The sequence below is a fragment of the Rhinopithecus bieti genome, unplaced genomic scaffold (genome assembly GCF_001698545.2).
Source record: "Rhinopithecus bieti isolate Rb0 unplaced genomic scaffold, ASM169854v2 scaffold_13262, whole genome shotgun sequence".
NCBI classification, from domain to species: Eukaryota; Metazoa; Chordata; class Mammalia; order Primates; family Cercopithecidae; genus Rhinopithecus; species Rhinopithecus bieti.
This window is the reverse complement of record NW_016808004.1, coordinates 3,246,251-3,257,956: the sequence shown is the minus strand read 5'-3', so window position 1 is coordinate 3,257,956 and position 11,706 is coordinate 3,246,251. Positions and strand designations below refer to the sequence as shown.

Below are 11,706 nucleotides of genomic sequence, written 5' to 3'. Positions count from 1 at the left end.
TGTGTGTGTGCGTTTGTGCGTGTGTGTGCGCGCATGTGCGTCTGTGTGTGTGCGTTTGTGCGGGTGTGTGCGTGCGCATGTGCGTCTGTTTGTGTGCGTTTGTGCGTGTGTGTGCGTTTGTGCGTCTGTGTGCGTTTGTGTGTGTGTGTGCGCGCATGTGCGTCTGTGTGTGTTTGTGCGTGTGTGTGTGCGTTTGTGCGTCTGTGTGTGTGCGTGTGTGTGTGCGCGCATGTGCGTCTGTGTGTGTGCGTTTGCGTGTGTGTGTGCGCGCATGTGCGTCTGTGTGTGTGCGTTTGTGCGTGTGTGTGTGCGTTTGTGCGTGTGTGTGTGCGTTTGTGCGTGTGTGTGTGCGCGCGCAGGTTGTAATGCAGTCTGCTGGGAAGGAAGCAGGGAAGCAGGTGTTGTGAGTGTCGGGCATGTTCTGATTTTCTCCTGCTTTGGTCTCGAGGTCTTTCTGGATGGTGGCTGTGAACTCTGGCCCTGTCCTGACAGGGCTCCAGGGAGCTGTTGTGGGTGTTTACAGCCTGCCTTTCACGGGACACTTCATCCTGGCGCATAGCCCAATGCCTGCGTGTCCGCCCCATGAGCGGTTGTCACTCCCTTAGGAGCGTGTACCTCTTGCAGATGCCCTGCGGCTCCTGTCTGACCTGCATCTAGTTTTTTCCCACCAAAGTCTCCCCTCGCTAGGAGAGCCCTGACCGGGAGGAGAGTCGGGCCTGGGCGTGTCAGTCAGGGAAGCACAGAGGAGGCCCCGCAGCAGAACACGCAAGGCCAGTGCAGCTCTTTATCATTTATTTTGAGCTGGAGTCTTGCTCTGTCAGCCTGGCTGGAGTGCAGTGGCGCGATCTCAGCTCACTGCAGCCTCCACCTCCTGGGTTCAAGCCATTCTCCTGCCTCAGTCTCCCGAGTAGCTGGGATTACAGGCACTCGCCACCACACCCAGCTAATTTTTGTATTTTTAGTAGAGATGGGTTTCCCCTTGTTGGCCAGGCCGGTCTCGAACTCCTGGGCTCCAGCGATCCGCCCGCCTTGGCCTCCCAGAGTGCTGGGATCACGGGCGTGAGCCACCGCCCCCAGCTCGTTTGTTTGTTGTTTTTTTTTTTTTTTTTGAGACGGAGTCTCGCTCTGTCGCCCAGGCTGGAGTGCAGTGGCCGGATCTCAGCTCACTGCAAGCTCTGCCTCCCGGGTTCATGCCATTCTCCTGCCTCAGCCTCCTGAGTAGCTGGGACTACAGGCGCCTGCCAGGTCGCCCGGCTAGTTTTTTGTATTTTTTTTTAGTAGAGACGGGGTTTCACCATGTTAGCCAGGATGGTCTCGATCTCCTGACCTCGTGATCCGCCCGTCTCGGCCTCCCAAAGTGCTGGGATTACAGGCTTGAGCCACCGCGCCCGGCCTGTTTGTTGTTAATCAATCACAGATAAGCCCTTCCTCTCCCACTTGTTTTAACCTCTGTGTGAATCGGGGGTTTCTGGACTTTGTTTTGAACGGTGACATCTGGCCTTTTGAACGGTGACATCTGGCCGGTCCTGTCGCCTCCACCCCTGAGTGTGGGTCTCTCTCTCTCTCTCTCGGGTGTCCCTGGCTGCAGCTCCAGAAGGTCCTGAGCCTCGGCCACATCAGCACCGACTACCCGCTGGCCGAGACCATCCTCCTACTGGGCTTCTTCATGACCGTCTTCCTGGAGCAGCTGATCCTGACCTTCCGCAAGGAGAAGCCGTCCTTCATCGACCTGGAGACCTTCAACGCCGGCTCGGACGTGGGCAGCGACTCGGAGTACGAGAGCCCCTTCATGGGGGGCGCGCGGGGCCACGCGCTCTACGTGGAGCCCCACGGCCACGGCCCCAGCCTGAGCGTGCAGGGCCTCTCGCGTGCCAGCCCTGTGCGCCTGCTCAGCCTGGCCTTCGCGCTGTCGGCCCACTCGGTCTTTGAGGGCCTGGCCCTGGGCCTGCAGGAGGAGGGGGAGAAAGTGGTGAGCTTGTTCGTGGGGGTGGCTGTCCACGAGACGCTGGTGGCCGTGGCCCTGGGCATCAGCATGGCCCGGAGTGCCATGCCCCTGCGGGACGCAGCCAAGCTGGCAGTCACCGTGAGCGCCATGATCCCCCTGGGCATCGGCCTGGGCCTGGGCATCGAGAGCGCCCAGGGCGTGCCGGGCAGCGTGGCCTCCGTGCTGCTGCAGGGCCTGGCGGGCGGCACCTTCCTCTTTATCACCTTCCTGGAGATCCTGGCCAAGGAGCTGGAGGAGAAGAGTGACCGTCTGCTCAAGGTCCTCTTCCTGGTGCTGGGCTATGCCGTCCTGGCCGGGATGGTCTTCCTGAAGTGGTGAGCAGCCTCGCCATTGTCCCCTCCGCCGGAGCCCGCCGGGAGCCCCGGGCCAGACACAGGCCACGTCCCCTGGCCCCGCCTCCCCTGAGAGCAAGCACTGTGGCCCCGGGCCACCGTCTGTGCACAAGGGGCCTCCCGGAACCAGGCTGTGCCCCCTGATCCTACAGCCTGAGTCTCAGAGCACTGCTACTTTTGAAAATACTTCTTTCTCTTAAAAGTCTTTACCAAAGCTGTGTGGCCATGTCAACCTTGGGCTGAGGGGTGTGGCAACCCGCGGGCGGGAGGGTCGGGGCCTGGGTCCAGGTGAGAACAGTCAGGACCCTCCTCTCCCTGCCGCACACCCCCAGCCTGTGGAGAAGGACGGGAGCATTTGGCTGCTGTCGCCAGAGTGGGGGCTGCACCGCCTGTGCCTCCGAAACCAGCTGGGAGTCCTGAAGGCCCGTCCTCTGCCCTGTTCTGTTGCCAAGATCTCGCCACCCGAGCCCCGAGAGTGTCTTGAGGCTTATAAGAGGTTGGAGTTTCTGTGGTGGGACAGCCAGGCTCCGTCCCTTCTGCCACACAGGCTGCGCCCCCCGCAAGTGGGCTGTGCTCCCTCAGGAGTGCCCTCTCCTCCTCTCCCTGTTGCTGTGGCCCCTGGAGCAGGGACCCCTGGGCTGGGTGAGTGTCACAGTTTCCTGAGACACATAAGCAGGGTCAGGAAGCAGCTTGAGGATCAGTCCTCAGCTCCGCCGCACACACTGGGGTCTCCAGAGGAAGATGGATCCCACCGGCGGTGGAGCAGGGGCCCCGTGGCGCTATTCCCTCCCCCGGACACCGCTCCCGAGAGGGCAGGAGCGCGGGGGACGAGCAGCTGAGCGTGGGCTGGGGCAGCCCTGGGCTCCCAGCTCCGTGGCAACCTCCGGAAGGCCTGAGCCGTTGTCCAGGCAACCCTGCCGGGTCTGGGGAGGTGAGAGCTGGGGAAGGACTCCTTTCCTCGGGGATTTTGCTCTACCTGGCTTGAAGCCGCTGTGGCGCCGTGGAAGAGGGCCCGGCCTGCCCGCCTGGGCTGGGTTTTTCCACCGGCTTCACCACCTCCTCGCTCTGACCTGGAGCCCCGGCCCCCGTCTCTGGGCCTTGGCGTCTTCCGGCCCCATCAGGGCTGTGAGGGCCTCTGGCTGTCTTCACCTCCTCCCTTGTCGCTCAGCTTTGGGTGCCAGGCCCCAGGGAACCTTCTCCCGTCCCATACTCTGCCTCGCTGCCACGTCTCCCTACACCAGCCCACAAGACTGACTGTGGGGGCGCTACATGGAGAGGCCCCCATCTGGCCTGTGGGCTTGGGCCTGGCGGGTCTCCTGTCTATCAGTCCATCCCTCTAGTCAGATGGGGAGCTCCAGGGCCAGCCAGTGACTTCTCTGAGGGGCGTGCCGGCCGATGGCCCTGCTGCAGCTCCCAGGGGCCAGTCACAGGTAGGGACGACCTCGAGAGGGCGGTGGCTGCCAGGATTATTGTCACAGGGGCCCTGGGAAGCCAGGAAAGTCGCACGGCCCCTGCAAGTAACTTCCACTCCATGGGGTCTGTAAGTAACCTGAGGTTTGCCCTCCGCTCCTGAGACCTTCCCCGCCAACTTCCACTCCAGGGGGTCCCTACCCCTTTGCTGTTGGAACTCTGAACGTCTTACCGGGGACCCATCTCTGAACCCCGTGCAGCCTGGCCCTGGCTCCGGGGTGGAGGAGTTTCGCAGTGTCCTGAACGCAGTGTGGTTCTGCCCCTCCCTCCCCCACTTCACCCCGCCTAGGCCATTTGTCCTTTATTGCGGGTGGGTGGGTTGTGAAGCTGCTGGGTCCCTGCACTGGTGGGGAATGTGGCTTGAGTTTCACGACTGCCAGGGGATAGGGACATCCAGGCCCCCCACATGGGAAGGCGCAGGGTCCCTGTCCCCCAAATCCAGCAGGAACCCACATGGGGCAGAGCACCGCCTGCTCCTGGGGTCCCCATCCACCTTCACCCATCACAGCTGGAAGCACAAAGTGGGGCCCTGCCCTTCACCAGCCATCAGCTCCCCAGGGTGGCCTGAGGGACCCCAGCTGTCGACCCCTGCAGGCCCAGCCACTGCCTCCCACAAAGGGTCCTAAGCAGCTTCTTCCCTTTCCCTCCAGAGGAGCCTCCGAGACCACATTGTCCCGCACCAGCGCTGTGCCGTCAGCCACATCTGTCCTCCCGAGGGTGGAAGCTCAGGGCTGGCTCTGCTCCTCTAACCGCAGCAGACCAGAGGCAGCAGCCAGAAAGCAGGACGCAGGCGGGGCAAGGGTGAGCAGGCTGTGGCCTCCAGATTTCTCCGTCCCAGAGTCTCAGGGGGCACGAAAGGAGCTTTCCTGGGGCCGGCAGGACCCCAAGGCAGGAGGGTATCTCTTGAGCCACTTTTGGTCAGCTTTCACCACTTTGTTTGTTTGTTTGTTTGTTTTTGAGATAGAGCCTTGCCCTGTCACCCAGGCTGGAGTGCAATGGCGTGATCTCGGCTCACTGCAACTTCCACCTCCCAGGTTCAAACGATTCTCCTGCCTCAGCCTCCCAAGTAGCTGGGATTACACGTGCCCGCCACCATGGCCAGCTAATTTTTGTATTTTTAGTAGAGACAGGGTTTCACCATGGTGGCCAGGCTTGTCTCGAACTCCTGACCTTGTGATCCGCCCACCTCGGCATCCCAAAGTGCTGGGATTACAGGCGTGAGCCACCATGCCCAGCCCACTTTTTTTTTTTTTTGAGACAGAGTTTTACTCTGTCGCCCAGGCTGGAGTGCAGTGGCACGATCTCGGCTCACTGCAACCTCCGCCTCCTGGGTTCAAGTGATTCTCCTGCCTCGGCCTCCAGAGTAGCAGGGACCATAGGTATCCGGCACCACGCCCAGCTAATTTTTGTATTTTTAGTAGAGATGGGGTTTCACCATGTTGGTCAGGCTGGTCTTGAACTCCTGAGCTCAGGTGATCCACCCGCCTCGGCCTCCCACAGTGCTGGGATTACAGGCGTGAGCCACCATGCCTGGCGGCTTTACCCACTTTTGAGGAGGAACCCAGCATATGTCCATGTTGGGGTAAAGACGTGGAGTGGTCATCTCGTCCATCCTACAGAGTCCAGAGGCGCAGGGCTCATTCCCGAGGTCCCTTGGCTGACAGCGGCCGGGTCCGGGCTCCTGTGAGGCAGCCCAGCGACTCTGTCTCCTCTGGCTCTGCCCACAGATACACTGTCATCCAGTGCTAGGAGCCACTGCTTGAGGAAGCCTGGGTTTGTCACCGCCTGCAGCCGCAGACCACTCCTGCCTCAAACCGACATCACAGCACTGCAGAGCAGGCCAGCTCTGGCTGCACACAGCCGCCTCCATCTCTACACAACTTTGAGTCACAGAAGTGTCATGTGACCTGCAGAAGCCAAGGGTCCTCCTCTTTGCGGGTCTCTTTTACTGACTGTGACTCCCAGCCGGGAGTCTTCTGCCTCCAGGAGACACCGGGCCTTGTCTGGGGACATCTGTGGTTGTCTTGACTGGGGGTGCTCCTGGCATGGAGTGGATGGAGGCCAGGGATGCTGTTCAGCACCCTGCAGTGCCCAGGACGGCCCCACCCCAGAGAACAGTTTGGTCCCAATGTCCACAGGGGGAGACACCCAGCCCAACTCATAGGAAGACCCAGGGCAGGTGATGGTGGGCTGTGTAGACCACCCGTTCACAAGAGAGACACTGGGAGGACAGGGGACACCTGCCAACTGTTTCATGTGCTGTGAGAGACCAGGAATAGCTTGGACAGATCGTTCCTGGATAACACAGACAGCTTCCTGTTTAAAAAACGAAACTCCGGCCGGGTGCAGTGGCTCACTCCTATAATCCCAGCACTTTGGGAGGCTGAGGTGGGCAGATGAGTTGAGCCCACGAGTTGGAGACCAGCCTGACCAACATGGCGAAACCCCATCTCGACTAAAAATACAAAAATTAGCTGGGTGTTGTGACGGGCTCCTGTAATCCCAGCAACTTGGGAGGCTGAGGCAGGAGAATCGCTTGAACCCGGGAGGCAGAGGTTGCAGTGAGCCGAGATTGCCCTACTGCACTCCAGCCTGGGCAACAAGAGCAAGACTCGGTCTCAAAAATACACAAAAAACCAGAACTCCAAGCGCAGAGCACCCAGTGCCACCTTTGCCCGAATGCAACGCTCCTGGCTGGGCCATGGCTACCCTTAGGCCCGTGCCTGGCCAGAGGCTTTTCTTGTCTATGACCAGGCAGGTCACAGATGGGAGGGACCCACGTCAGGCCCAGCCACTGCCCTGCCGGACACAGACCCAGCAGCCTTGCCTAGACCCCAGGTGGGTCCAGGTTTTTCTGTTGGGACAGAGAGGGTGGGCAGGGGTGGGGGTGTCACTCAGCTCTGCAAGCTGGAGAATTGACTTGGGACTTGGGCTCGGGGTCTCAGCTGGGCGCAGGGACGGGCTCCAGTGGGAAGGAAGCACCTTATGGGGTTCTCAGCACAGACAGCTGGATGGCATCGCTGGATTCCCCCACCTGGATCTGGAGACAAAAGGAGAAAATGACGAGACGGCACCCAGGCCTGCGGGGTTGAGTCAGCCGTAATAACAGCCTGTCGGCCCCACGGTGTCTGTTGTTTGCATTTCTGTTACACAAGTTATTAGCTCGGGGCGGGACGGGGAGGTCGGTGGTGGATGGGATGGTGTCTCCCAGCCCATGGCACCATCAGACCGTCCTGGCCAGCAGCTCCGGACCCTCTGCCCCACTGGGAAGAGAGGGGGCTGTATCCCACCTGTTCCAGCCGCCAGTCTGCACCCAGCTGGTGCCTTGAGCTGTGTCTGCTTTTGGGACAGAGCCAGTGAGCAGCCTGTCACTAATAAAGACTCCCCGGCCTTCACCTCAATGCTCGGAGGCTGCCCCAGCCTTTCCAGGGTCCACCTGCAGGTGGGAAGGAGGCGGAGGCTCCCGAAAGTAGAGGAGACATCTGCCTTTCGAGGGAGGGGCTGCTGCAGGACGTGGGGGCTTGTCTGGAAGACCCCAGAACTCCTCTCCCGGCTGTCGGGTGCTGAGGCCAGACGGGGCTGGAGTGGGAAGATGCCCCCACCTCTGTCCCTGCCACTCCTCAGGCCTCTGCGGCCATGCACCTGCAGCCCCTCGGGGCAGTGACACAGCTGGCCTCCGTGTCCTGGCTGAGGGTGGAAGTGATGGCGGGTTGCGGTCTTGTAGGGTGAGAATCGGGTTAGACAGGTGAGTGCTTCAGAGCCTGGGAGCTGCACACAGAGCGGAGGGAGTGGCCAGCGCTGTGTCGGGCTTCTCCATGAAGAGGTGAGCGGGCTGGCTGGGCTTCCGTCTGAGCTAGTGGAGGTTCAGCCAGACTCAGGCTAGATGAGCTGGCCCCCAGGACAGGCTTCTGTGCCTCGGCTTTGTGGACATCTGGGGCCATCCTGTGCCTTGTGGGAAGCTGAGCTGCAGCTGGGCTTTGGCGTGGGGCCTGAGAATTTGCATTCCACCAAGTTCCCGGGCAACGCTGGCCATGCTGGGGTGGGCAAAGTTTGAGACCCATTGACCCCTCCAGGGTCTCTCCCCCTGGGCACTGTGGACCCAGGGGCCAGATGGTTCTCTGGGATGGGGTTGTCCTGGGCACTGCAGGGTGCTGAGCAGCATCCCTGGCCTCCAACCACTCCATGCCAGAAGCACCTGCAGTTGTGAGAACTACAGATGTTCCCATCTAGTGCCCAGTCTCCCCTTGGGACTGAATCACCCCCTGGGTGGGAACCAGTGCCCCAGAACTAAGGCGGCTCACATTCTGGAGAGGGAGCCGATGCCAGCATGTCACGTGGTACCAGGTAGCAATAAATGCCCTGAAAAGAATCAGGACATGGTGAGAGACGGCAAAAGGAGATGATTTTAGCTCCGTGGTCAGGAGCAGTCTCTGGGGTGACATGCAGAGGACTGGAGGAAGTGAGTGAGGAGGAGATGGGGGAGAGAGAGATCGTCTGGCTGAGGGAGCAGCATGTGCAAAGGCCCTGGGGCCCCTCTGTAGTTCTCAGCTTTTTTTCTCTGATGACCAGAGTGGCTTCTTCTCTCTAAGAAGACCCAGGTGTTACCGGAGCTTATCCTGCCAATGCTAAAGACTCAGTAACCCCACTTCTCAGAGGTGGTGATGAGACGGCACCCCAGCCAGGCACCGTGGCTCACACCTGTAATCCCAGCTCTTTGGGAGGCCGAGGCGGATGGATCACCTGAGGTCAGGAGTTCCAGACCAGCCTGGGCAACATGGTGAAACCCCATCTCTACTAAAAGTATAAAAATTAGCCGGGTGTGGCGGTGGGCACCTGTAATCCCAGCTACTAGGGAGGCTGAGGTAGGGGAGTTGCTTGAACCCAGGAGGTGGAGGTTGCAGTGAGCTGAAATCACACTACTGCACTCCAGTCTGGGTGACAGAGTGAGACTCTGTCTAAAAAACAAAACAAAACAAAACATAAAACCATAGCACTCTGATGTTAGAGAGGAACCCAATGCTGATTCTAGGGGCCAGGCAGGGTGAGGCGTGGCGTGGGGGCTGGGGGAGCAGCGGTGAGCAGCTCTGCAGATGCCGATGGGAAAAAAAAAAAGGGGGGGGTGGGGGGACTTGGGACTTGGGGATGCCAGCCCATTCATCTTTGAAGGCAAACTGGTTTTTGACAAATAGTCTTTGTTGTATCTTAAAATATTGATGCCACCAGCCTCGACAATATAGTAAGACCCTATCTCTACAGATTTTTTTTTTTAATCTTGCTCTGTCACCCAGGCTGGAGTACAATGGCATGGTCTCAGTTCACTGCAACCTCTGCCTTCCAGGTTCAAGCGATTCTCCTGCCTCAGCCTCCTGAATAGCTGGGTTTACAGGTGCCTACCACCACGCCTGGCTAATTTTTGTATTTTTTTTTTTTTTTTTTTTGAGACGGAGTCTCATTCTGTCGCCTGGGCTGGAGTGCAGTGGCCGGATCTCAGCTCACTGCAAGCTCTGCCTCCCAGGTTTACGCCATTCTTCTGCCTCAGCCTCCCGAGTAGCTGGGACTACAGGCACCCGCCACCTCGCCCGGCTAGTTTTTGTATTTTTAGTAGAGACGGGGTTTCACCGTGTTAGGATGGTCTCGATCTCCTGACCTCGTGATCCGCCCGTCTCGGCCTCCCAAAGTGCTGGGATTACAGGCTTGAGCCACCACGCCCGGCCTAATTTTGTATTTTAGTAAAGAGGGTTTTCGCCATGTTGGCCAGGCAGGTCTCGAACTCCTGACCTCAAGTGATTCACCCACCTTGGCCTCCCAAAATTCTGGGATTACAGGTGTGAGTCACCGTGCCCGGCCTTTGAGCAGCTTTTAATTAATTGTGGGGAAGCGACAGGGAAGAACATAGTAAGTATCTGGAACAGCATATGCAAAGGTTCTGTGGGGGCCGAGAGACCATGGCAGTTGAAGGCTAGCATGACTGGAGTAAGATGGGAGGAGAGGAAACAGGCCAGACACTGCAAGGCTTCAGAAGTTTAATTTTTATTTTGAAAACAGTCAAGAACTATTGAAGAGTTTTAAGTGGAGGTGTGCCTTAGTTTTGTTTTGTTTTCTAAAGAAGGGGTCTTGCTATGTTGCCCAGGCTGGTCTTGAACTGGGCTCCAGCAGTCCTCCCACCGCTGCCTCCCAAAGTGTTGGAATTACAGGTGTGAGCCACTGTACCCAGCCAGGAGTGGCATAGTTTTGAGTTTGGAAATGATCATTCTTGCCTCAGTGTGTGGAACAGAATTACAATAATAAAGCATGTGAGGATACATGGAGATGAGTTGTCCAGGTGAGAGATAATGGGGGCTTGGATTCCCATGGAAGCAGTGGAGGTAGCATGAAATGGTTGGATTCCAGAGATTTAGGAGATAAAACTTGGCAGGTGATTTGAGATGGTGGTGGTAAAGGAGAGGAAAATAACAGAGATGAGTACTCATGCACCTGGCTCAATGTCACCATTCCTTGTGACAAGGAACCCTGAGGGCAAGAAGCAGTTTGGGGAAGGGAAAAATCAGTTCACTTTTGATACGTAGAGTTTGAGAAGTCTTGAAGGAGACACCGTGTTACGCAGTTGTGTTTATGAGTTTGATCTCACACGAGAACTGGAGAATTTAATCTGTGAATCATTGGCAGGTAATTGAAGCTCTGGACAAGAATAAAGTCATTTAGAGAGTATAGTGAAGACTTTTGAAAACAATACTAATGTCATTGCCTGGGCGCCATTTAGATCAGTCGATGCCACCTTCACCCATCCCACTCCCCATCCCCATGCCCAGATCCAGGCAAATGGGCACCACCTCATGGACTAGTGTTTGAGAGGTCCTGGCTTACAGTTTGCCCAAGCATGCACAGCCTGGCTTTCCTGACATCCCCACATCCCTACCCCACCCCACCACCTCAGGCCTCTTCCAGACTTTGCCCACTACCTGCTGAATGGAGTCAGTGCTCAGCCTGAAGTTCACAGTTCTCCCCAGCTCTACCCCAGTCTACCCTTTCAATCTTAGTTCATACTGCTTCCCAGCACAGACCATCTGCTTAAGTCAAGCAACTTGTCACTTCACTCCACTCTGAAGATTCCTCTGCTCTCTTGTTCACAGGCTGTTCTCTCACCTTCCAGGGTCAAGGTCGAGTCCCATCTACTTTCTGAAGCTTCTCCAATGCCCAAAAGGACTAGACCACTCCCCTTCCTTTGGAGAATATTATTACATAATGATCTGTACCTCTCATTTTGTACCTAGTGAAGTGACCCTCTTTTTAGGATATTTTCTAACTAGATGATATCTTTACTGTAGCCCTTGCCATTCTTAAGAGATACAGGTTGGGCATGGTGACTCACACCTGCAATCCCAGCACTTTGGGAGGTCAAGTTGGGTGGATCACCTGAGGTCAGGAGTTTGAGACCAGCCTGACCAATATGGTGAAACCCTGCCTCTACTACAAATACAAAAATTAGCCAGGTGTGGTGGTGGCCGCCTGTAATCCCAGCTACTCAGGAGGCTGAAACAGGAGAATCACTTGAACCTGGGAGGCAGAGGTTGCAGTGAGCCTAGGAGATTACACTACTGCACTCCAACCTGGGTTGGAGTCCATCTCAAAAAAATTAAAACAAAAAAAAAAGATGTGTTCCCCAAATCCTCAAACTCTTAAAGTATCCTAGAAGCAAGTGTAGGGCTGAGTAGAAAATACCTATTAGGATGCAGATGCTGGGCGGAAGATGGAGAGAAGGGTGCCTTATACCTGCTAAGTGGACAGACAGTCTCAATAGAACTGTGCCCCTTCCCTGGAGATAGCTCAAAATTCAGATGATACCTGGAAATGTGAATAATAAATCTGAGAATGCCAAAACTTGCTGAACTTTCCTGTGTC

General features: G+C 57.3%; 2 protein-coding genes across 2 annotated transcripts in view; both read left to right on the top strand.

The window, feature by feature from the left end:
- The window catches only part of SLC39A3 (solute carrier family 39 member 3), a 12,582-nt gene extending 10,031 nt beyond the window's left edge, over positions 1 to 2,551 (top strand). Inside the window, exon 3 of the mRNA XM_017885124.1 lies at positions 1,589 to 2,551. Within this exon, the coding sequence (XP_017740613.1) occupies positions 1,589 to 2,323 (735 nt within the window). The 3' untranslated portion in view covers positions 2,324 to 2,551. The remainder of the gene's footprint in view (positions 1 to 1,588) is intronic.
- Positions 2,552 to 2,992: 441 nt separating this feature from the next.
- LOC108537552 (uncharacterized) lies at positions 2,993 to 6,927 on the top strand. Its single transcript, XM_017885126.1, has 3 exons — positions 2,993 to 3,268; positions 4,458 to 4,608; positions 5,535 to 6,927. The coding sequence occupies exons 1-3, from the start codon at positions 3,079 to 3,081 to the stop codon at positions 5,554 to 5,556; spliced, it is 363 nt and encodes a 120-aa protein (XP_017740615.1). The 5' UTR covers positions 2,993 to 3,078; the 3' UTR covers positions 5,557 to 6,927.
- Positions 6,928 to 11,706: the final 4,779 nt, after the last annotated feature.